Source organism: Notechis scutatus, chromosome 9, assembly GCF_049901735.1.
Source record: "Notechis scutatus isolate UNSWTSFEM ecotype Mainland chromosome 9, rNotScu1.2, whole genome shotgun sequence".
NCBI lineage: Eukaryota > Metazoa > Chordata > Lepidosauria > Squamata > Elapidae > Notechis > Notechis scutatus.
Window position 1 is genome coordinate 21,958,786 of NC_142017.1, and position 22,131 is coordinate 21,980,916.

The following is a 22,131-nucleotide window of genomic DNA, read 5'->3' on the forward strand; positions in this document are numbered from 1 at the left end:
AGAGGGGAAGGAGCAGCCATCCTCACCTTCTGCCTCCTCATTATGTAGTTGCGATATTAAATATAGGTAGTCCTCAACTTGCAACAATTCGCTTGGTTCAAAGTTGCAACAGAACTGAAAAAAATAACTTATGACCGTTTTTCATACTTAAGACCATTGTAGCATCCCCATGATCAAAATTCTGATGCTCAACATCTGGTTCATACTTATGACGGTTGCTGTGTCTCAGGCTCAGCTGATCCCCTTTTACAACCTTCTGGCAAGCAAAGAGAACCGGGGAAGCCAGATTCACTTAACAACAAGGTTACTAACTTCTCGACTGCAGTGATTCACTTAACCACTGAGACAAGAAAGATCGTAAAACGGAGCAAGCCTCACTTCACAAATGTCTCCCTTAATGACAGAAAATTTTGGCTTCGTTGTGGAGGATTCCTTGTACAATGCTTATTGCTGTGGCTCAGGCAGCGCTGAAGCATTTGGAAGCGGTTGCAACCTCCGTGCCATACACTGAGCTGGCCAGAAGAGGAGTTTACAGATTAACAGAGTTGGGAGGGACCTTGAAGGTCATTTAGTCCAACCCCCCCGCCCAAGCAGGAGACCCCTCAGCATTTCTGACAGATGGCAGTCCAGTCTCTTCTTCAAAGCTTCCAGTGATGAAGCTTCCACAACTTCTGAAGGCAACTTCTGTTCTTGAGAAGCATCTTCTAAAGAAAAAACAGAAATCTTGACAACAGGGGGGCCTCTCCCACTTCTCGGGTGGATTATTCCTACTCCTGCCTTTGGGAATCCTGCCCTCTTCTTTCCTTGTTAATTGAAGGCAACCTAGATTTTCCTCTGCTTGAATCTCAGAAGGTCAGAAGATTGTAGGGGGCTCTTGGTCATGCTGTTGTGGTTCGCCAGCAACAGGTGCGGACGGCTGAGGACTCGGATGAGGGGCCTATGTGTGATGCAGGGATGGAGCCAGGACTATCGGAGAGTGGGAGCTGCCTTCAGAGATTGTGGAGGCTGGCAGCAGTGATGAAGAGGCCCCCGAGGAGCCTGTGCCCAGTGCCCAGTGCGCGTGCGCGCAGGGCTGCTTGAAGGAAAGAGCAGCTGCAGCAGCCTGGGCGACTCAGGAGTAAGGCTGCAAGGTGATAGCCCCTCCCTTAAGAGATAAAAAGCCAGCTGAGAAACCGGAGTTCTTTGCAGGAAGCAAATAAGTTTTTGCACTCAAGCCTTGTGGACGTTCGGACTTTCTTTGTTTGTGTTTGGAGACTTTTTGTGTTTGAAATATTCCTTGGCAACTTTATCTAGTGTTCTTGACAGCCTTGCAAGGCTCGTTCTTATCAGAGGCAATTAGTGTGAAACAGTCTTTTCACCCAGGAAGGAATGGAATTCGTCAAGAATCATTAAAAGGTTTTGCTGTTACCTCTGTTTCGTGTTTGTTTCCTTGGAACAAGGTTTGGGTCAGAACACACGCAGTTGGGGCTGCTTCCAAAGTCCCTTCCTTCTCCAAGAGGAAAGAGGCAAAGGCCCTTGGACCTGGGGGTGGAGGGAGAAGAAATGGTCTTCATTGATTCACCCTGGAAGCTTTTTATGCTGCTGTTCAGGAGAGCTGCATGGTGCCCAGAAATGCCAGGGATGATTGATTCCTGCAGGGCGGGCATTCGGACAAGCTGGCCTTTGGGGGAGGGTGTGTGCGTCTGTGGAAGCACTTTCTCACTGACGGACAGCTTGCCATAGAAATTGTGTAATGAGTGAGCCACACTGTGAAATATCCAACCTTTCCATGACATCTCTGACATTAAACAAAAAAGAGGGTAAATTGCTAGGCAAGCGAGTGACAAAACGGCGGTGAGGCTGGATGGTTGATCATTGTTAGCAACCTCGCTGTGAATAAACGATACATGAATGAGGCTGGTAAAGCTTCGTTTCTGCTTTTTAAAACTAATGGAAGGAATCGTTTTTGAGTCTAAGCGTACTGTTTACAGTATTATATTTTCTGCAGAACCCCAGGTTATTTAAAACATAGAAAGATTACTCAGAGGGGGCTTAACGTGTTCTGGCTCTGAAAAAGAAAAAGGAAATAATAGCTAAAAGGTTTCCAAGAAGTTATTTTCAATCCGTTGAAACTTGAAAGAGAACCCAGAGATGGAAAATGAAACAACTGTTAACTAGGGATGTGTAGGCAAAAAATGTTCTTGATGGGTTTCAGCTTCATCTTAAAATTATGTTTGCGAGGAAAGAAATGCGTCCGTTTGTGCATGTCTGTCTTTCAGGTGGATAAGTGAAAAGAATCAGGAATTTCTCTGTAAGCCATTTGCTGAAGAAAAATATACTCTAGCTGTAATTCTGGAACAATGTACCAGCATTTGTCTTGAAACTGCACCTACCTGATTTCAAAATGATTGGAATTGCACAATATTACAGAGTCCTTGTCCTTTGCTTATGCTATAACCCAGGGGTCTCCATGCTGGCTGGGGAATTCTGGGAGTTGAAGTCCACCAGTCTTAAAGTTGCCAAGTTTGGAGACCCATGCTGTAACCACTTGGCTTTAGTACAAAAGGAGTTTCCTAAATGCTCATGCTGGGACAGACTTGATAGTTCCTCTTTTTTAAAATTTCCCCTAGCCGGGATCTGATAGTTGAGTAAATGGACAATTGTAAATATCCACAATATTATTCTGATTCAAGCCAATGTCTCTTCTAAAAGAAAATGGTGTTGATTGACACATTTGCAACCAAAAGGGATTCTCCACTTCTAAAATACCATTACAGACTAAAATCACTGTTTTCAGGCAATCCATATTCAAAGTCTTCCCTCTGATTCGAGGAGGAATTTCAATCCAATTTGGTCAGATTGCATTCTGCAAAAGTAGAAATTGTCACCATCCAATATTTCTGGTATTATTTTAAGAAGAGTACTTAATGTTACTCTGAATGATATGGTCTCATAAAACACTGCTCTGTAAGTTAAACAGCATGATTTGCACACACAAAAAATTCTCCTCATAGATGAACTATTTCTGCCCCCATCATTCTGATATTTAGGAAAGTGGTTTCATTTTAGTCTCAGGGAAAATGGGGTATCTATAGCTGAATATAAGTACATGGGAAGAAACTGTCCAGGAAATTATGACATTAGACTTAGAATAACTTTGTTGTCACTTTGAATGTACACTGGCTGGCATACATTAAAATGAAATTTTATTCCATAGAGCTCTCAAAGGGTCTCCACCTCTAATATACACTACATAAACATGACAAGATAAAATACATGCATACATACAGGGGTGAGATTCAAATTTTTTATCAACTGGTTCTGTGGGCATGGCTTAGTTGGTGGGGGGTGGCTTGGTAGTCATGTGACTGGCTGGGCGTGGCCAACTCAACATCATTCACATCAAGGCACGCATCTCCTCGCCTCATGACTGTGGGGATGCTGCAACAGTTGTAAGTGTGAAAAATGGTCATAAGTCACTTTTTTCAGTGCCATTGTAACTTTGAATGGTCACTCCACACAAGCAAAGTACCAGCAAAGGAGGTGAAAAAAACTCCAGAGAAGTTCCAGAGACAGGAAGTCTAGTCCTGCCAAGAACATAATAAGGGTTGACAGAGAGGCAGTTTCTGTAAGCAACACCAGAATGTTTCCTTCCTGCCTTCCTTACAGGATTAGGCCAGTAATTTCTTCTAACAAGCAGTTTGGAGAACTGCTTAGAATGTTAACAACTGATTCTAGTGAATAGGTGCGAACCTGAGGAGATGCGTGCCTCGATGTGAGTGATATTGAGTTGGCCACACCCAGCCAATAACATGACCACCAAGCCATGTCCACCCAGTCACATGACCACCAAGCCACATCCACCACCTAAGCCACGCCCACAGAACCAGTTGTTAAAAAGTTTGAATCCCACCCCTGAACAAAGCTGTTACAGAATCTGGTAGTCCTGCTAGAACTATTTGAAAATCTCTTCCCAGAGGGGAGCAGACCATGAAGTGGGTGTTTAGGCACTATGTGCTTTGAGCATTAAGCACATAGCACTTAATAGTATCCTGAATTTTATTCGTACCTATTTCCTGTATTCTTACTCATGTTTATACTATTACCTTGTAAGCAACTGACAAAACAAATAAATAAAAAATAAATAAAATGAATGACAGGAAGCGACCTTCCTACAATATTCTCCACTGTACTCACCACTCTCTGTAGGGAATTTCTGTCTGAGGCATATGGTTTCTTTAATTTCATTAGAGACCATTCCTGGCATTTTGTCTTTTCACTTATGTTTGCATTGACTTACCAATTTGTTAATGCCTGACAAATAAAATAAAATAATAAAATAAATCGCAGCCATTTCTTAAACTTCATCTTCCATGTAGCCCTTCGATTATTTGTTTTTCATTACTAAAATGTAAAAAAATGTCAAAGGTCGTTATTCAATTTCATTGCATGTGGCAAATCAGCATGTTTCCTGCTCAAAGGCCGTCATTTATTGACAGTCAAATGGCAACCAACCTCTCTTCGTATTCCTCCATTGGCATCTCAGACGGGAAGCAGCCCTTAAGTACTTCTTGGCTGGAGCCTTTGGATCCTGTGAGTGATGTTCTGCCAATTTTTGCCTTTACTTTACTCTCAAGTGACACGAACAGGAGCAAACATGGCACAGCAATTTAGCACTAAGAATTAATGAGGATAGGGAGTGGGGGGAAACACACACCCAGGCACATTTCCAATGATTTATTAATAAATTCTTCAGTAAAAACCAAGCAAGTTGAATTTTCCTATTAACACAATTGAGAATGTAATGAGCTTCTTAATTTATGACTCCAGTAAGTTTCTCTGATTTGAATTATAAAAGAATCGCGTGAGCTCCATTCTAATTGCCCAAGTGCGTCTAGAGATGACAGTTTGTTTAGGTTCATTCCAACATCTAATCTAAATAAATTAACAAACAGCAGACAGTCTCTGCTGCAAGTCATTGTGATTGAACTGTATAAATGGATTTTTTTTTTTAATGGATCGGATCCAAGTTAATAAAACAGGAATAGTGAGCTTACCTCTGATTCAGACGCTGCCTGCCCAGTAGAGAATAGTTCTATCGCTAAAAAGCTTCACAGTTGCAGATCTAGGTCAACCTATAGAGCCCATTTTGCAAATATTTACATCTCATAAATTTCAGTCTGGCTTGATTGGAGTAAAACCCATCTAAGGCCATTTCTCACGGGGCTCAAGCTGGAAGCCTCCAATGCTGCTGCAGCCCTCATTCACCCCCCCTGTGCCTGAACACTGAAGGTCTTCGAGACTGACAAGCTTGGCCACCGGAATGCCTGCAGAGGGCAGGTTCCATTTGGGGTTCCCCTCTTACGCACGAAGCTGTCAGTCTTCCCCCTGAAGCCCAGGTGGGCCTTCCAGATGGCTTCAGCACGTAGCATGGGCATGTTGTGGCCTGTTGGTCGCCGGCCCCTCCAGCAGCCAAATCGGAGGAGGAGGAGGAGGAGGAGGCGTGGGAGTCAGGATCAGCATCAAGGCAACCTGGGAGCTCCGAGGGGGAAGAGGGAATAGAACTGGCAGAGAGAGAGAGAGGGAGGGAGGGAGGGAGAGAGAGAGAGGGGGGGCAGGCAGGCAGAGCTTGGGCCATCCGTCAGTCCCCGGAGAGTCCACAGCCCCCAGGTCTGGAGGTGGCTGATGAGGAGAGGAGGAACAGTTGGATCCAGTGCCTGATGTGTGAATGCACAGAAGGCAGAGGAGAGGAGAGCGGTGGAAATCTATGGGCCGGTCCTTCAGAAGGAAGAGCCACCACTGCTAGTGAAACATCGCCCTAGCTCTGGGGATAAAAGGCAGGGGTGGAGATGAATAGATGTGGCAGACAACTGTTCATCTCCCCTGCTGGACAGACTTGTTACCCTGCGGTGAGAGAGAGAGAGACTCTTTGCCAGAGCTGCCAGCATTCCTATTAAAGGAATCTTTTGAGTTCATGTCAGAGGGTTTGCCGTGTTTGGGGAGCTGGGTCAGAACAGGGCAGTTCTGATCCACCCAAAGCAATTCAGCGAGATGAACGGCTGGCTTTGACAACGTGAACTGAGATGCCTCCACAATCAAAAAGGCTTCATCAAAGCACATCATCACTGCTTCCCACTGAGCCTTAAACATATATTTTATATACTATATACCATATATATGCTCACAGGTGGCAAGGGCAGTCAGATCTTTAATTCACCAAGTGAAAAAGGCCACCTATTTATCTTTCCAGTACCGCAACATCAATCCTTTCGCCATAATAAGACACAGAGAATCCATTTACGTCATCCAGCTGTCGAATTCCAAAGACTAGGTATCTAGTTCAAAAGAAAATTGTCATCTGAAAATTTGAACACAGAATTATTATGTTTCCTTAAAAATGTGTGTTTTAAAGAAACGTCATTCTTATTGCATTTCTAACAAATACTGTTTTTGACAGCCTTTTCTATACAAACGTAACAGAGTGCAATAAATTCTAAATATTTTGTGTTATCCATGTCATCATTTGATGTTCACTCTTGTTATGGAAGTTAAAAAATTGCCAAGGCAGTAAGGAACCTCTAGTTCTTTATTCCACTCATTTCTTAGGATCTGCATATCAAATTGATCCTGTTTTTCCTTTTTCCTTTGTGCCATTGTTTTCACTTTCTTATAAAAGCACTTTCTATATATATATTTTTGTTTTCTTTGGCAATGTATGTGTTTTTATCTTTGCAGAGCATTTTCATTTCTTTTTGTCAGTCTTTTAAATGCAATAAAATAATAAATAAATAAAACTGGATTTTTTATATAACAAGAGAAAAAATAAGAAATTTCACATGCAAGTTAGTCCTACTATCTAATAATGGTGGATTATTCCTGTTTGGGCTTCTAAAATGGCAGGTTTGGGGGATTCAAGATGCCAGAAAACATAAATGTTCCTTTTACAACCCACAACAACACACCCAGGAGATCTGCCCTTAAACATCCAGTGGGGACCACAGTGGTGTCACATTGTGTATGTTTTGTGTGATGACATCGCTATTAATCTTATTTTTTAAAATCATGCTGACAGAACCGTCACACCTGTGACCAATTCTGAAGGCTGGAGCTCCAAACCATCTAACAATACTTTAGTTTACAATGATGATTATTTCATGTTTGCAAGTGATTTTACCTGCCTCTTTAAAGAATTATAACATAAATGGTGATAATAAATAAAACCAGAAACAAACAGGATGTGTGGAGACAACAAGAACCTGCACCACTGCTCTGCCACGCCTTGTTACCTGCAAATTGAGGGATTTGCATGCAGGGTCTTGAAAGCTAACCTCATAACCCTTGCTGTAGTAATTCAGGGTTGTTTTAAATGAACTGCACCACTCAGTCCAACAGTCAGGCTAAACCCGAGAAAGATGTAGAACAAATCAGAGTTCAATTCGTTATTGCTCACAACAATAGACAGACTCTTGCCAGACTAAACCCTTACTGCTCTCATCCCAATGGATATTCCCTGGGAAATTCTAGGAAGTGATTATGCTTACTCTCTTCCTTTTCCTCCTATCCAGCTCCAGACTGTGCTGCCTCACACACACCCTTTTTGGAATGTGCTCCCTCCTTCCTGGGAACTCCCCCCCCCAAACAGAGAACAGGCAGCTGAGAGACAGGGGGGGGCAGTGGGCTGCCGGTGTGCAATTTATCACTGTCTGGACTTGCCAGTGATGTGGGACTATAAAAGAGACTGTTTCAAAGGTTAATGTTTGCAGCATCTGAAAGTGATATCATATCGAGATTTATAGCAGGTGCTGGCAGAGAAGAAAGGTTTGTGCCTGTCCACCCCATTTAGCCGTTTCCCTGCTGCCGGCCCCCCTGTGCCTCCCCCGGGAGGCAGTCCAAGCGGGAGGGGTGATGTCCCCCTGCCTCACTTGGGGCAGGAATGGCCCGGATGCCTCTGCTCACCCCTCTGATAGCCGCACAGAGCCAGCCCCTTCCCCTCCTATCCCAGTGGTTCTCAACCTGTAGTCTGCAGACCCTTTGGGGGGGGGGCATGATGTCATCACAGTGGGTTTGAAAATGATTAAATCTTGAGTTAAATCATGTGAGTTCATGGCTAGAAAAACTTTAAAGGGAGGACCTAGTGAAGAGAGAGGGACGCAGTGGATCAGTGACTAAGTTGCTGAACTTGTCAATCAGAAAGGCTGCCAGTTCTGCAGTTCGAATCCCTGGCGCCATGTCACAGAGTGAGCTCACGCTCCTTGTCCCAGCTTCTGCCAACCTAGCAGTTCGAAAGCATGTAAAAAATGCAAGTAGAAAAATAGGGACCCCTTTGGTGGGAAGGGAACAGTGTTCCATGCGCCTTCGGCATTTAGTCCTGCTGGCCACATGACCACGGAGACGTCTTCAAACAGCGCAGGCTCTTCGGCTTTGAAATGGAGATGAGCACTGCCCCCTAGAGCCAGAAACAACTAGCATGGATGTGCCAGGGGAAACTTTACCTAAGTTTTAAAATACTCAACCAGTTCAGAATGGGGAGGATGTTTTACGTGTGTGTATGTGTGCACATGCGCAAATACACACACTACTATGAAGTTTGCTAGAGAAGAAGATGATAACAGCTGGTTTACAACAGCCAAGCTATAACCAATAGAAGATTCATTTGTGATTTATTTTTGTATATGAATGAGGCAACTCTATTCAGACTACAGTTAGATCTTGGCTTGCTATATTACGTATTTCAGGGGTGTCAAACTCAGTTTCATTGAGAGCCGCATCAGGGTTGTGTTTGACCTCGGGGGAGGGTGCTTGGCCAGAGTGGGCGTGGCCAGCTCGACATCACGGGGGCGCCTGTGGTGGTCTGAGTGCTCTGTCAGTGAAAATGGGCTCCCGAGCTCCGTTTTCGGCTACGACGGCCTCCTGCAGCCCTCTGCCAGTGAAAACGGAGCTCAGGAGGGCGCCCTCCCAAGCTCTGTTTTCATTGGCAGAGGCGCTGCGGGCTGGTCCTTCGCTGTTTCCAGCGTGGCCCTGCGGGTCAGATCTAAGCAGCCTGTGGGCCGGATCTGACTTGTAGAGTTTGACACCCAGAGGTGGTCTTCAGCCGGTTCTGACCAGTTCTGGAGAACTGGTAGTGGAAATTTTGAGTAGTTGGGAGAACCAGCCAATCCCACCTCTGACTGGCCCCGCCAACCCCGTCTCTTCTCTGCTTCCCACTGAGTCTCAGCTGATCAGCTGGGTCTCCTTTGGTTGACCTGCACAGGAGAAGGGAGCTGGAAAGCAGGCTAGTGGGGTGGGGAGGGAAGGGGGATTTTGCATTAACCTTCCCCTGCCACGCCCACCAAGCCACGCCCACAGTTGACACCCCTGACATCTCACCATTATTGTCTAGCAAATTTTTTTGGTGAAGAAGGCTTCTGATAACATGTTCAACACGCTAGTAGGTAAGTCTGCTGTGTGAGGACAGCCAGCCAGTGACAGCCCAAATGATATGCCAAGGGATGCTAAAGATCTGGAGCTCCTCTTGCCCACCAGTCTAGACATTATGCTAATTAGCTCTCTCTCCAGGTCACTGATTGCAGTGATAAAGTCATTTTATGTGAAGGTTATTGGGTTTTGTCAGCCCTGTGAATACTTGGGACGTGATGTAAAAACGTTAGTTTTATCGTGACCTGGGATCAGGCTTCTAAGCTGGAAGGAATTCAAAAGAATTGTGAAGAAGACTGCCAAAGAGCATAGAATAAAGATGAAACTCCCACACAGGTACACAATACATAATGCAAAAGTTCATAAAAGCTTCTGGTTGCGTTTATGAGGAGCTTAGCTGTTGTCAGCATTTTTTTCTTTTTTATGTTCATTTAATGTCATTTTGAAGAGCAGCAGATCTGAAAAAAATCAATAAAGAAATAATGGGTTACACAACTGGTGTGGCACCTGCAGTTCCGTGCCTTTGAAAGGACCTTGAGCTCATTTTGAAGACTTCAGGGGACCTTTTGAGGAGGAGGCCTCAGGTCAGAGGTGGTCTTCAGCTGCTTCGGACCAGTTCTGGAGAACCGGTAGCGGAAATTTTGAGTCGTTCAGAGAACCAGGAAATCCCACCTCTGACTGGAAATTTCACAGTATCCTTCCCCTGCCATGCCCACCAAGCCACGTCCACAGAACCGGGAGTAAAAAATGGGTAGGTAGCTCATTCTGCCATAGAACCAGAGGTGGGATTCATCCGGTTCTGACCAGTTCTGGAGAACCAGGACTGGAAATTTTGAGTAGTTTGGAGAACCCACAAATGCCACCTCTGACTGACACTGCCCCCATCTCTTCTCTGCCTCCCATTGAGTCCCAGCTGATCAGCTGGCTCTCCTTTGGTTGCCCTGCACAGGAGAATGGAGCTGGAAAGCAGGTTAGTGGGGTGGGGAGAGAATGGGGATTTTGCAGTATATCCTTCCCCTGCCACACCCACCAAGCCACAGCCACAGAACCATAAATAGTAAAATAATTTGAATCCCACCACTGCCTCAGGTACTACCCCAACGTTTCCTCCAGCTGGAAAGGAGAGGGAAGAACCCAAGTTCCTCTCACAGGCTCTCATTTTCCAGAGGTGTCGGGGGGCTTCCTTGGGGTTTCTTAAATAGAAGATACAAGGAACCTGAATCAGGAATTTTTAAGGTCATATGCACGTGTGTATGGGGGCCCATCTTAAAAGGAAACCATTCAAAATGAGAAATAACCCTGTTTCTTCCTCTGTTTCAAATTATAAATCCTAGGAAATGATTGTAAATCTTGTGTTTTCTCAGTCAGCTCATTTTAGCAAAGCCATCTATAATAGATGGATAATACTTGCTTTCCTATCTGGCTGCCACTTCCAATTTAGCAGATTATCATGACAGATTCAATTCTGTTTTGATATGGCCTCTGCGTTTAATTAGCGAGGGAAAATGGAGGTTGACTTTAATGTGATCATGCAACCCATAATTGGTTAACTACATTGCTGATTCTGTGCCTGGCATCTTCTCACCAGGGAACCAGCCACCAAAGGCAATCGTGTATTCCTTTAGGTAGTCATTTTTAGGTGGACCGATTGGATGCCCATACATCTGGATCAGAAGTTGGGAGGGCACCCAAGCCATGTCCATTGTGAAGAACTCTTCTTATTTATTTTGCACTCTCCCGGTCTCACTCCCACTTGTAGTCTAACCCTCCTCCTCCTCCTCCTCCTCCTCCTCCTCCTCCTCCTCCTCCTCCTCCTCCTCCTCCTCCTCCTCCTCCTCCTCCTCCTCCTCTCAGTCTGCTTCTTTCAACCTCTGGGCTTCAGATGCTGCTACCCAACTCTTGTTGGTGAACCTCCAACCAGGCACCTTTTCACAGCAGGCTAGGGAGGGGTTGTTCTTGTGGTGTTCTTTGGAGACTCGCTCTGCTGCAAACCAGGATTTCTGTGGTTGAGCCGTGATGGCGCAGTAGTTAGTCTGCAGTATTGCAAGCTAATTCTGCCCATAGCCTGGAGTTCAATCCTGACTGGCTCAAGATTGACTCAGCCTTCCATCCTTGTGAGGTGGGTCAAATGAGGACCCGGATTGTTGAGGGCAAGAGGCTGACTCTGTAAACCACTTAGATCTGGAAAGCACTGTGAAGCAGTATATAAGTCTAAGTGCCATTGCTCTTCCTTCCTCCTTCCTTCCTTTCCTTCCTTTCCTCCCTCTATTCCTTCTTTCCTTCCTTCTTCCCTCTGTCCCTCCCTCAACTTTCCATCCTTCCGTGGGGGCCGGGGGGAATGAGGACCCAGATTGTTGGGGTAAATATGCTGACTCTGTAAACAACTTAGAGAGGGCTGCAAAGCACTGGGAAGCAGTATATAAGTCTAAAGGCTATTGCTATTTCCAGAGATTTCGAGGGGAAAGGGGGAGGCAAAGTAACATCCTCATTCCAGAACAAGAAGAAATCTTATTGATGACTTGTTTGAATGTATCAAAAACCTATCAAGTCAATACAGAGAAATCAGTAGGACATGCTCATAATACAGGTAAGCCGTTGGGTTACGATTGTAACTGAACAAATGGTACGTATAGCTGGAGTTGTTGGCATTGCAGCATCCCTGTGGCCACGAGATTTGTGGCCTTTCTGCAGGCCTCCCATAAGGAAAGGTTCTTGCAAAGCAGCAAGACAAATTTGTGTCCTTCCTGGTCAAGGCTAGGAAATGCTGGGAAAAGAGAAATGGATTGGTTGCAGAGGATAAAGGCTGGGGTGCCAGAAATCCATCCATCCAGGACACCATTCAGTGAAACAAAGAGATTCATTTGCTCTCTCCAAAAAATAAAAAGTGAATTATATTCTCTTAGGAGACGAGTTAATGCAGGGCACATTCACGCTTTGTACTCATTTCTTATGATCAATCAAACAATTAACTTTTACATTTTTTTAAAGCTGCCTTCTCTGCAAATCCTAAACATCTTCATGTGGGTTCATATTACTCAGGTAACCTTAAAAGCATTGGAGCAATCTTGATGTGCAAAACAAGGATGCTAAAAACGGCTGATTGCTGGTTTTTCTGGAGATTCCTTTTATTAAGAATCCTTCTCGCCTGAACTTCCTGGCAATTGCTGTTGTGCCCCTCAAATGGCACCTTGCAATGCTTTCCTCTCAGCTTAGAGGCAACTGCTGTCTTTGTAATTGGACATAACTAACAATGAGGAAGACAGAAAGCCTGACATTTATCATGTTTCTACTGAGCCTCTACGCTGGGCTCTTAACGCAAGAAGGACTAGTAAATTCTTAGTGGGGGAGTATTGATTTCTGGCTTGAATTAGTTTTGTATGACAGGTGTAAAATGGGGGTTCTGATCTCAGCAAAATATTCTTAGAACAACATGCCTAACTAGCCCAGTGGACTGCAGCAAAATAAACGGGATTTATTTGCTGCATCTGCCTTCCTTCCGAAATGATGCAAAAAGCTGCTAATCATCTCATACATCAGAGGTTTCTAAACTTGTCAACTTCAACTACTCCCAAATTCTCAGCCAAGACTTTTAGGACTTCAACTCCCAGAATTCCTCAGCCATATTCAAACTCTTCTTCATTTGAATGCAGGAGCAAAGCTTCAATTTTGGTCCAACATTGTTGAAGTCACAAATCTTAAAGTTGCAACTTTAGACTGGAGAACTCCCTGCAAGTTTAAAGCAATTGAGTCACCTGTTTAAGAACCTTAAGGTCTGTAACAATTTTCTCTTAGCATTAAAATGTTAGGTCTCAGTTGGAGGTGTTGGATTTTATTACAGCAGGGTATGTTTTTAGATATATATCAGGGTGAGATTCTACTGGTTTGCACCTATTCGCTAGAACTGGTTGTTAACAATCTAAGCAGTTCAGAGAACCAGTTAGAAGAAATTATTGGCCTAATCCTGTAAGGAAGGCAGGAAGGAAACATTCTGGTGTTGCTTACAGAAACTGCCTCTCCGTTAACCCTTATAATGTTCTTGGCAGGACTAGACTTCCTGTCTCTGGAATTTCTCTGGAGTTTTCCCCCCACTCTTTTGCTGGTACTTTGCTTGTGTGGAGTGACCATTCAAAGTTAAAATGGCACTGAAAAAAGTGACTTATGACCATTTTTCACACTTACGACTGTTGCCGCATCCCCACAGTCATGAGAGGCCAGGCGAGGAGATGCGTGCCTTGATGTGAGTGATGTTGAGTTGGCCACGCCCAGCCAATAACATGACCACCAATCCACGCCCACCAACTTAGCCACACCTACAGTACCGGTTGTTAAAAAATTTGAACCACACCCCTGGATATCATATCTACATGTGAACGTCCAAGTTATTTGGGTGAAGAAATCTACTGTGTACTGGGATTTTGACTGTCCTCTTCTTTACAGCAACTCATACCAAACCAATCTTATTTTGTTCTTTGACAAAGTGACTAATTGAGAGGATTGGGGAAAATGCTGTGGATGTAGTGTACTTAGACTTCAGTAAGTCAATTGACAAAAGAGATCACAGCCTGTTTCATGATAAGATGGGGAAATGTGAGGTAGACAACATTACCAGCAGGTGGATTCATAACTGGCTCACCAACTGCACTGAACAAGTAGTCCTCAATGAACTCCTATCTACATATAGAGAAGGATGCAGTGGGGGTAACCCAAGGTTCTGTCTTAGGCCCAATACTATTCAACACTTGATAAATGATTTAGACCAGTGGTCGCCAACCAGTGGACCGGGAACCACTGGTGGTCCGTGAGAAAATTTTGGTGGTCCACAGAGAAATGTCACCCCCAAAGCACCCCCCAAAGCAATTAATCCAGGCTGCGTGGGAACACAAGGCTGCACCGCCCACATGGCCCGCGGGAACACAAGGTTTGCATTGCTTGCACTGTGAACAACACAAGGTAGTAAGGGGAGGGAGGAAAGGGCAGAGGAGGGAAGTTGCCCAACGTGTCTGGCCTGGCCATCGGGCTGCTTCTTTCTGCTCTTTCTTTTCTGCCTTTGGCTGCATGCAAGGAAAGCAGCAAAAGTCTTCCTTTCTCTCCCCCAAACTCTGCAAGAAATGGGTCTTTGGGACCCTGCAAGGCCTCCTTCTCCAAGAGGCTTCACCGGCATGACAAGTCTCGCAAAGACTCATTTCTGGTGGAGTTTGGGGGAGAGAAAGAAGGACTTCTGCTGCTTCTGCTGCTTTCCTTGCATGAAGCCAAAAGTCTCTCTCTCTCTCTCTCTCTCTCTCTCTCTCTCTCTCTCTCTCCCTCCCTCCCTCCCTCCCTCCCTCCCTCCCTCTCTCTCTCTCCCCAAGAACGGAGCTGGAGATGGTATCCTGTGATCCCAAATAAAGAATGATTGATTGGTTGGAAAACGGGGTAGAGGATTTTCCTGCAGACTGTTTTTGGGATTTTCCCAGGGTCTCTGGTCTGCAGGATTTAAAATTATGAGTTTGGTGGTCCCTGAGGTCCAAAAGGTTGCCGACCCCTGATTTAGACAAGTGGACAGAAGGGAAATCCACCAAATTTGCAGATGACACCAAGCTGGGGAGAATAACCAACATTTTGGAACATTTGACCAGACTTTAACATTGGGCCCTATCCAACAAAATGCAATTCAATGGTGAGAAAAGTAAGATCCTACACTTAGCAGAAAAAAAAAACCCAAATTCATATATCCAGAAAAAATCAAATTCGTAGGTACAGAAAAGGTGGTAGTAACTGTGAGAGAGATTTAGATGTCCTAGCAGACCACGACTTAACTATGAGCCAGCGGTGGGAGTCAAAAATCCCAGCCACCAGTTCTCTGCCCAGTTGTTTGGTGGGCATGGCCTACCAGAACTTCCGGGAGGACCATTTTCCATCTCCCCAGAGTCTGGAGGTTTCCCTTGGGCCTCTGGGAGGGCGAAAACACCTCACTGGGGCTCCGGAGCCAGAAACAAGCCTGTTTAGGGACTCCCAGAACTTCCAGGACGGCCATTTTCCCCCCTCACAGAGCCTCCATGTGGACATAGGCCACGTGGAGACTCCGGGGAGGGGAGGGGAGGGGAGGGCGGGAACAGTCGGTCAGTTCAACTACCGGTAAATTCAACATCCGGTTCCCTAAAACCGGTCCAAACCGGTAGAATCCCACACCTGAGTTTGCTACGGATGCCAAAAATGCCAGGGCAGGCCTGAAATCCATCAACAAAGGGATAGTATCAAGATCACGTGAAGTGATAATACTGCTTTCTATTGCACTGCAAGACTACACTTGGAATACTGAGTCCAATTCTGGTCACTACAAAGATATGGAGGTAAAAAAGATATTGAGACTCTAAAAAGAATGTAGCGAAAATCAACAAGGAGGATTTAGGAGACTGGAGGCCAAACTATATGATCACGAGATCTAGGTGTGTCTAGTCTAATGAAGATAAAGATTAAGGGCGACACACAATACTTGTCTTCCAGTACTTGAAAGGCTGTCGTAGGGAAGAAGGAGTGGAATTATTCTGCAAAGCACCTGAGGGCCGGACAAGGAGTGACAGATGGAAGATCATTAAATAGAAATCCAATCCACAATTAAGAAGACATTTCCTGATAGTGAGAACAATTAATCAGTGGAATGGCTTCCCTCAAGAAGTTGTGGGTGCTCCATCCCTGGAGGTTTCCAAGAAGACATTGGACAACCATTTGTCTGGAATGGTACATAGGGTCCCCTGCCTGGCCCAAGGAATTAGACTAAACAATTTTAACAGAGTTGGAAGGGACCATGTAGGTCATCTAGTCCAACCCCCTGCCAAAGCGGAAGACCCTACACCATTTCTGAGAGATGGCAGTCCAGTCTCTTCTTGAAAGCCTCCAGGGATGAAGCTCCCACAACTTCCGAAGGCAACTTCTGTTCCATGGGTTGATTGTTCTCACTGTCAAAAAGTTTCTCCTTATTTCCAGGTTGAATCTCTCCTTGATCAATTTCCATCCATTATTCCTTGTCTGGCCTTCGGATGCTTGGAAAATAGCTTGATCCCCTCCTCTGTGGCAGCCCCTCAAATATTGGAGCACTGCTATCATGTCTCCCCTGGTCCTTCTCTTCCCTAGACGAGCCAGGCCCAGTTCCTGCAACCGTTCATTGCATGTTTTAGCCTCCAGTCCCCTAATCACCCTGGTTGCTCTTCTCTGCACTCTTTCTAGAATCTTAACATCTTTTTTAGTGTGTGGTGAACAAAATTGGATGCAGTACTCTAGGTGTAGTCTTACTAAGGCTTTATAGAGTGGTATTAGTACCTCCCTTGATCTTAATTGAATCCCCGTTAATGCAACTTAGGATTGCATTGGCTTTTTGGGCGGCGGCTGCTGCACACGGCTGGCTCCTATTTAGCTGGTTGTCCACTAAGACTCCAAGATCCCTCTCCCAGTTATTCTTTGGCCAAGCAGCCTCTGCTCCTTGGAGCCTCTAGGCATCCATCTTTTCACGGGGGGGGAAATATCAAGATGGCGTCTTGACGCTCCAGCCATTTTTCATGCATGGCAGCCTCGAATCTTGTATTCTGCAGCTTCTGAACTAACTCAGCAAGTGATTAGAAGTGATGTGGGAAAGACACGGATTTGTGATTTTTTTTTCTAAAAAGAACCATTTCCTTTCAATGTAGTATTGACCACAAAGTAAATTTGATTAGTCGAAAGAGAAGGAAATGAGCCAGGTGGGCAGGAAAGGGAGCAAGGATATGCTTGCCAAGACAAAGAGTTATCTATTTCCCAGGAGCAAAAGGAAATATTTACCAGTAACTCTAATCACGATGTTGAGAATAAAGGAACATTATTAGAAATCACTTTTTGTTTTTGTTTTTAAAAGTCCCAATTTGTTTACCATAATTAGATTTAATTTTTAAAAACATCAGCATTGTCTTCCGGTTTCCGGCATGTGCACCAGCCACCTGGTCTTCCGGTTTCCAGTGCACATGTGCGTGCGAAGACCAACTAGCCGGTGTGCATGAATGCACTGGAAACCGAAAGAGCAGCCGCCCGGTATGCATGCGCACGCTAAGAAGACGATCTTCCAGTTTCTGGCATGCGTATGCACATCGGCCAGCTAATCTTCGCATATACATGCGCACCAGAAACCGGAAGACCGGTTGGGCGATGCACACACTGGAAACCGGAAGATCATCTTCCCAGCGCGCACATGCACACTGGGCGGCAGCTCTTCCAGTTTCCGGCACTCCAGCGTGTGTGAAGACCAGCTGGCCAGTGCGCTGGAACCCGGAAGAGCAACGGGCGATGGCTTGCCCGGAGAGATGGTTCTGTATGCCACTTCTGGCATGTGTGGCATGGGTTCGCCATCACAGACCGAGAACTTAAGGAGACATTTCCTGACAGTGAGAACTAATTGGAATGCTTTGCCTCCAGAAGTTGTAAATGCTCCAATACTGGAGGATTTTAAGAAGAGATTGGACAGCCATTTGTCTGAAATAGAATAGGGTTTCCTGCTTGGGCAGGGGGCTGGACTAGAAGACCTCCAAGGTCCCTTTCAACTCTGTTTATTCTATTAAACAGCCATTACTTAATTCTGTTATAGGTTGGTCCTAAGCAGCATAACTAAGTGTGGTTGTGGGGTTTTTTTCATGCTTAGCCTTAAAGGAGGAGGCGCCGGGAGCAACAGGCAGCTGAAATAGGGCCAGGGCTGGTCTCTCCCATGGGAGCTGCTGCCTGTTATCACTTCCATAAGTGGCTTAAGGCAGAACAGGAGGTGAGCACCAGATCATAATTTGCCTGAAGATCTCAGTGCGCTTCAACAGTGGGGTCTGCGGTGCAGAGGCCAGTCCTGGGCATTTCAGACAGACCTATTTGCAAGCAAACGTGCAGAGACATATAAAACACTCTTGTGATTATTCCATCTTTGGAGGCTAATGGAAAAATCTTTCAGACATAAACGTCTGATAGCTTTCAATTCCCCTGTTAAGTTGGCTTTGCAAAGAGAGGAGCATGTTGCTTTTCTGGGGAGGGATGAGCTGAAGCTGCCTCTCCATATTTCACACCCTGAGCTCAAAGCAATTGCTTCTGCTGTCTATAACTTTGGACAGCAGCCCATGGTTGGGTGCACATTGGTGTCTCCTCAGAACCAATGGCTTGTAACCCGCTTTGCAAATCAAGGTTGAGACCAAGGTTGGTCTGCTCAGACTCACACCTGCTTGTGGCCAGAGGTGAGGCAACCACCGGCACAGCAACATGGTCAAATGGAAGGCGTAAAAAGCCTGGAAGTTGCCCCTTGCTGGTGGAGGCCTCTCTTAACACAGTGGGTGGACTTTGAAATCATTGGCATCCATGCTTCACCTCAGCTCAGTTCCTTGTCTCTTCCTTTCCCCCCGGTTACTTCAGGATTGTCAAACAATTGGATGAAGGCAGGTAGTGTTGTGGTTCGCCGGACAGTGAGGAAGAACGGGGACCAGTCCGGAAGTCTGGGGAAGACTCAGACGAGACTCCTGCATCTGATGCAGGGATGGGGCCAGGACCATCTGGGAGTTATGCGCGGACTCCAGAGCCTTCGGAGTCTGGCAGCAGCGAGGCAGAGGAACAAGGGGAGCCTGTTCCCAGTGTGCGTGTGCACAGAGCTGCTAGAAGGCAAGAGCAGCGGAGACAAAAGGGGTGAACTTTCGGGAGTAAGGCTGGGAGGTGATTGCCCCTCCCCTGAGGCATAAAGGAAGTGCAAAAGGACAGGAACCTTTGCAGGAAGCAAAGTCGTTTGTTCTGTTCAGATTAATCCTTGAAGCTCTGTGTGTAATTTGTACTTCAGTTGTTTTTTTACAGTTAATTTGGCACTTTAGTTGTTGGCAGCCATTCAAAGGAGAGAAAGGTGGGTGCTTATCTCAAGGGACTGTTTGGGACTCATTACGGGCTGGGAATGAAAATAATTCCCAGTGTTGAAATAAAACGAGTTGTTTGGACTAAGCGTGTGCTTAGTTACGGTCTCGGGAAGCCTTGAACAGGTAGAGCTGCCTGCAAGGAATATAAATCCTTCCATTCCTCACCATCCAGTCAGAGCTGAAGAAGGTTCTTGGAAGAGAAGTGAAACGTCTTCAAAAGAAAAAGAAAAACCAAGGAAGTCGAGTTGCCTCCTGAAAAAGCACCTTTGGGACAACCATGACCTGGAGGACTGAGAATCTCCATAGACATTTAGCTATCCACTGGTAGGGCTGACTTTGGTTGGCAGTCTTCTGCAATGAAAAAAAAAGCATCTAGCTTGTTGTAAGGAACAAAGATTCCATCCATTATCCTGGCCAGATTTCAGCTACGAAAGGGTAGAGAAAGTAGCCCTTGGATTTTTCCTGCCTGAAATTTTGCATATGCAGTCCTTTAAATACTAGATCTGTACTTTTACTATAGAAAACGGATATTCCACTTAGGGGTGAGGCTCAGACAATAAGCTAACTATGAACACTTGCACACATTTTGTGATTGCCATTCCCCTTTGAATTGTTCTGCTCTCCAAATTTTGCAAGGCGGTTTGCTCAAAAATTCCATACTGGTATGCAAATCTTATGGGAAGGCCCATTCCTTTTTTCCTAATACAACCAACTTTTACACAATTGCTTTCTGTTTATTCTGTGCGATTTTTTAAACTGTTAAGGTATAAAACCACAGCAAAGTTTGCAAATAAGAGATTTGCAGAAGGTACTCTAATTTTGATTTTCGCATTACTTCAAAAATACAAAAGATGACATAGAGCACAAATTCTAATCGGCTATGTCTCCATTTTAAGGCAACCATTGGCAATTCTGTGCTGGTTTAAGATCTACCGGGCTGGACTGCAGAATCTGGATGACCACTAGAGGGCAATGAACAAGGAATCATTGAATTTCATTTTGTGAGATAGCGCCCAATGTTCAAGTCTGTCGAGATCCTTCTGTATCTTAAGCCTATCTTCTGGAGTGTTGGCTTTTCCTGCCAGCTTGGTGTCGTCTGCAGATTTGATGAGTTCCCCATCTATCCCCTCATCCAAATCATTGATGAAGATGTTGAAGAGTACTGGGCCTAAAACAGAGCCTTGGGGTGCCCCACTGCATACTTCCCTCCATGTAGATGCAGTTCCACTGAGGACTACATGTTGAGCAGAGGTGGTATTTGGCAGGTTCTGACCAGTTCTGGAGAACCAGTAGTGGAAATTTTGAGTAGTTTGGAGAACCGGGAAATCCCACCTCTGACTGGCCCCGCCAACCCTATCCATTCTTTGCCTTCCATTGAGTCCCAGCTGATTGGCTGGGTCTTCTTTGGTTGCCCTGCACAGGAGAATGGAGCTGGAAAGCAGGTTAGTGGGGTGGGGATTTTGCAGTAACCTTCACCTGCAACACGCACCAAGCCACGCCCACAGAACCGGTAGTAAAAAAAATTAAATCCCACCACTGATGTTGAGTGCAGTTGGTCAGCCAGTTACGAGTCCATCTGGTGGTGGTGCTGTGTAACCCACATTTTTTTCTATCTAATCAAGTAGTAGGTTGTACTCTATTTTATCAAATGCCTTACCGAAGTCCAAGTAAATTATATCAGCAGCATTTCTCTGGTCCACTAATTTTGTCATTTTGTCAAAGAATGCAATGAGATTTTTCTGGCATGATCTGTTTTTGACAAACCCATGTTGGCTCATGGTTATGATTTCGTTTGCCTCTAGGTGTTTGCTGATTCGTTGCTTATTTTTTTCCAAAATCTTCCCAGGTATTGAGGTCAGGCTGATAGGTCTGTAGTTTCTTGGATCTATTTTTCCCCCTTTTTAGGAGATGGGAACTGCATCAGCACTTTTCCAGTTTCTCTGGCAGTTCCCCGGTTCTGCAGGATCTTTGAAAGATCTAGTTCAGTGGTTCTGAGACCTGTCATTTCCTTCAGAACCTTGGGGTGTAATCCATCCGGTGCTGGTGATTTGAACTCATCTGGGGTGGACAGGTGCTCACTTACCATTTTCTTGCCTATTTTGAACCTTTATTCACTTCTTGGCCATCCTCCAGCAGTCTGATTTTGGTGCCCAATCAGGTAAACTGATTGGCCACCCCCATTGCAAGTGCCCCATTATTACCACCGTGCTTTCTCAAATACTGTCTTCATGCAAATATTAAATATGACAGCAGAGAATTAGCTGAAAGTTGTTAAGTAGAAGCCACAAGTATGTGCTGACAGAGCCCCAGTCCTAATGGAGCTAATTAATGCTATTCCTGGCAATAGAGCCATAGATGATGTTGGGGGGGGGGTGTTTAAAACCCCAATGTGGCATTTTTGCTCTCAGGGTAGACTTCCAATGGAATATTAAGTAAATGGAAATGTTGCTCTAATTGGGATGCCTACAAGAATAAGCAACAACATAAAGTTACGAGTCGCGCTTCTAATGATGCAGAAGGATTTTGGAGTGTCGGCTTGCGCTGTGTGTAGAGTTTTCCATCTTTTTCTTCCATCATGCAGGAAATTGCTCAAAGTCCTCTAGTTGAGGGGTCTCCAACCTTGGCAACTTTCAGCCTGGTGGACTTCAACTCCCAAAGCTGGCTGGGGAATTCTGGGAGTTGAAGTCCAGCAGGCTGAAAGTTGCCAAGGTTGGAGGCCGCTGCTCTGATTTCATTGCACAGGGACAAAAAAAAGGCAGTTTTAGGGAGTTGGTGTTTTATTTTGCCAACTAGTCACGCAGAGCTGATGCCACTCATCGGCAAACAGATGTGGCCCAATTCAAAATCCTGCCACCCAGGAAACTTC

The 22,131-nt window shown here is 45.2% G+C and overlaps 1 protein-coding gene across 3 annotated transcripts in view; it reads left to right on the forward strand.

The window, feature by feature from the left end:
* CHST8 (carbohydrate sulfotransferase 8) overlaps nucleotides 1–22,131 on the forward strand; it is a 336,215-nt gene that overhangs the window by 292,594 nt on the left and 21,490 nt on the right. The window contains exon 1 of one of the 3 annotated variants that reach the window (XM_087971792.1): nucleotides 11,858–11,980. The exons of the other annotated variants lie outside the window; for them this stretch is intronic. Within the exon in view, the coding sequence (XP_087827918.1) occupies nucleotides 11,908–11,980 (73 nt within the window). The 5' untranslated portion in view covers nucleotides 11,858–11,907. Of the gene's footprint in view, nucleotides 1–11,857; nucleotides 11,981–22,131 lie in introns of those variants that run through there. 3 annotated transcript variants of the gene reach the window in all.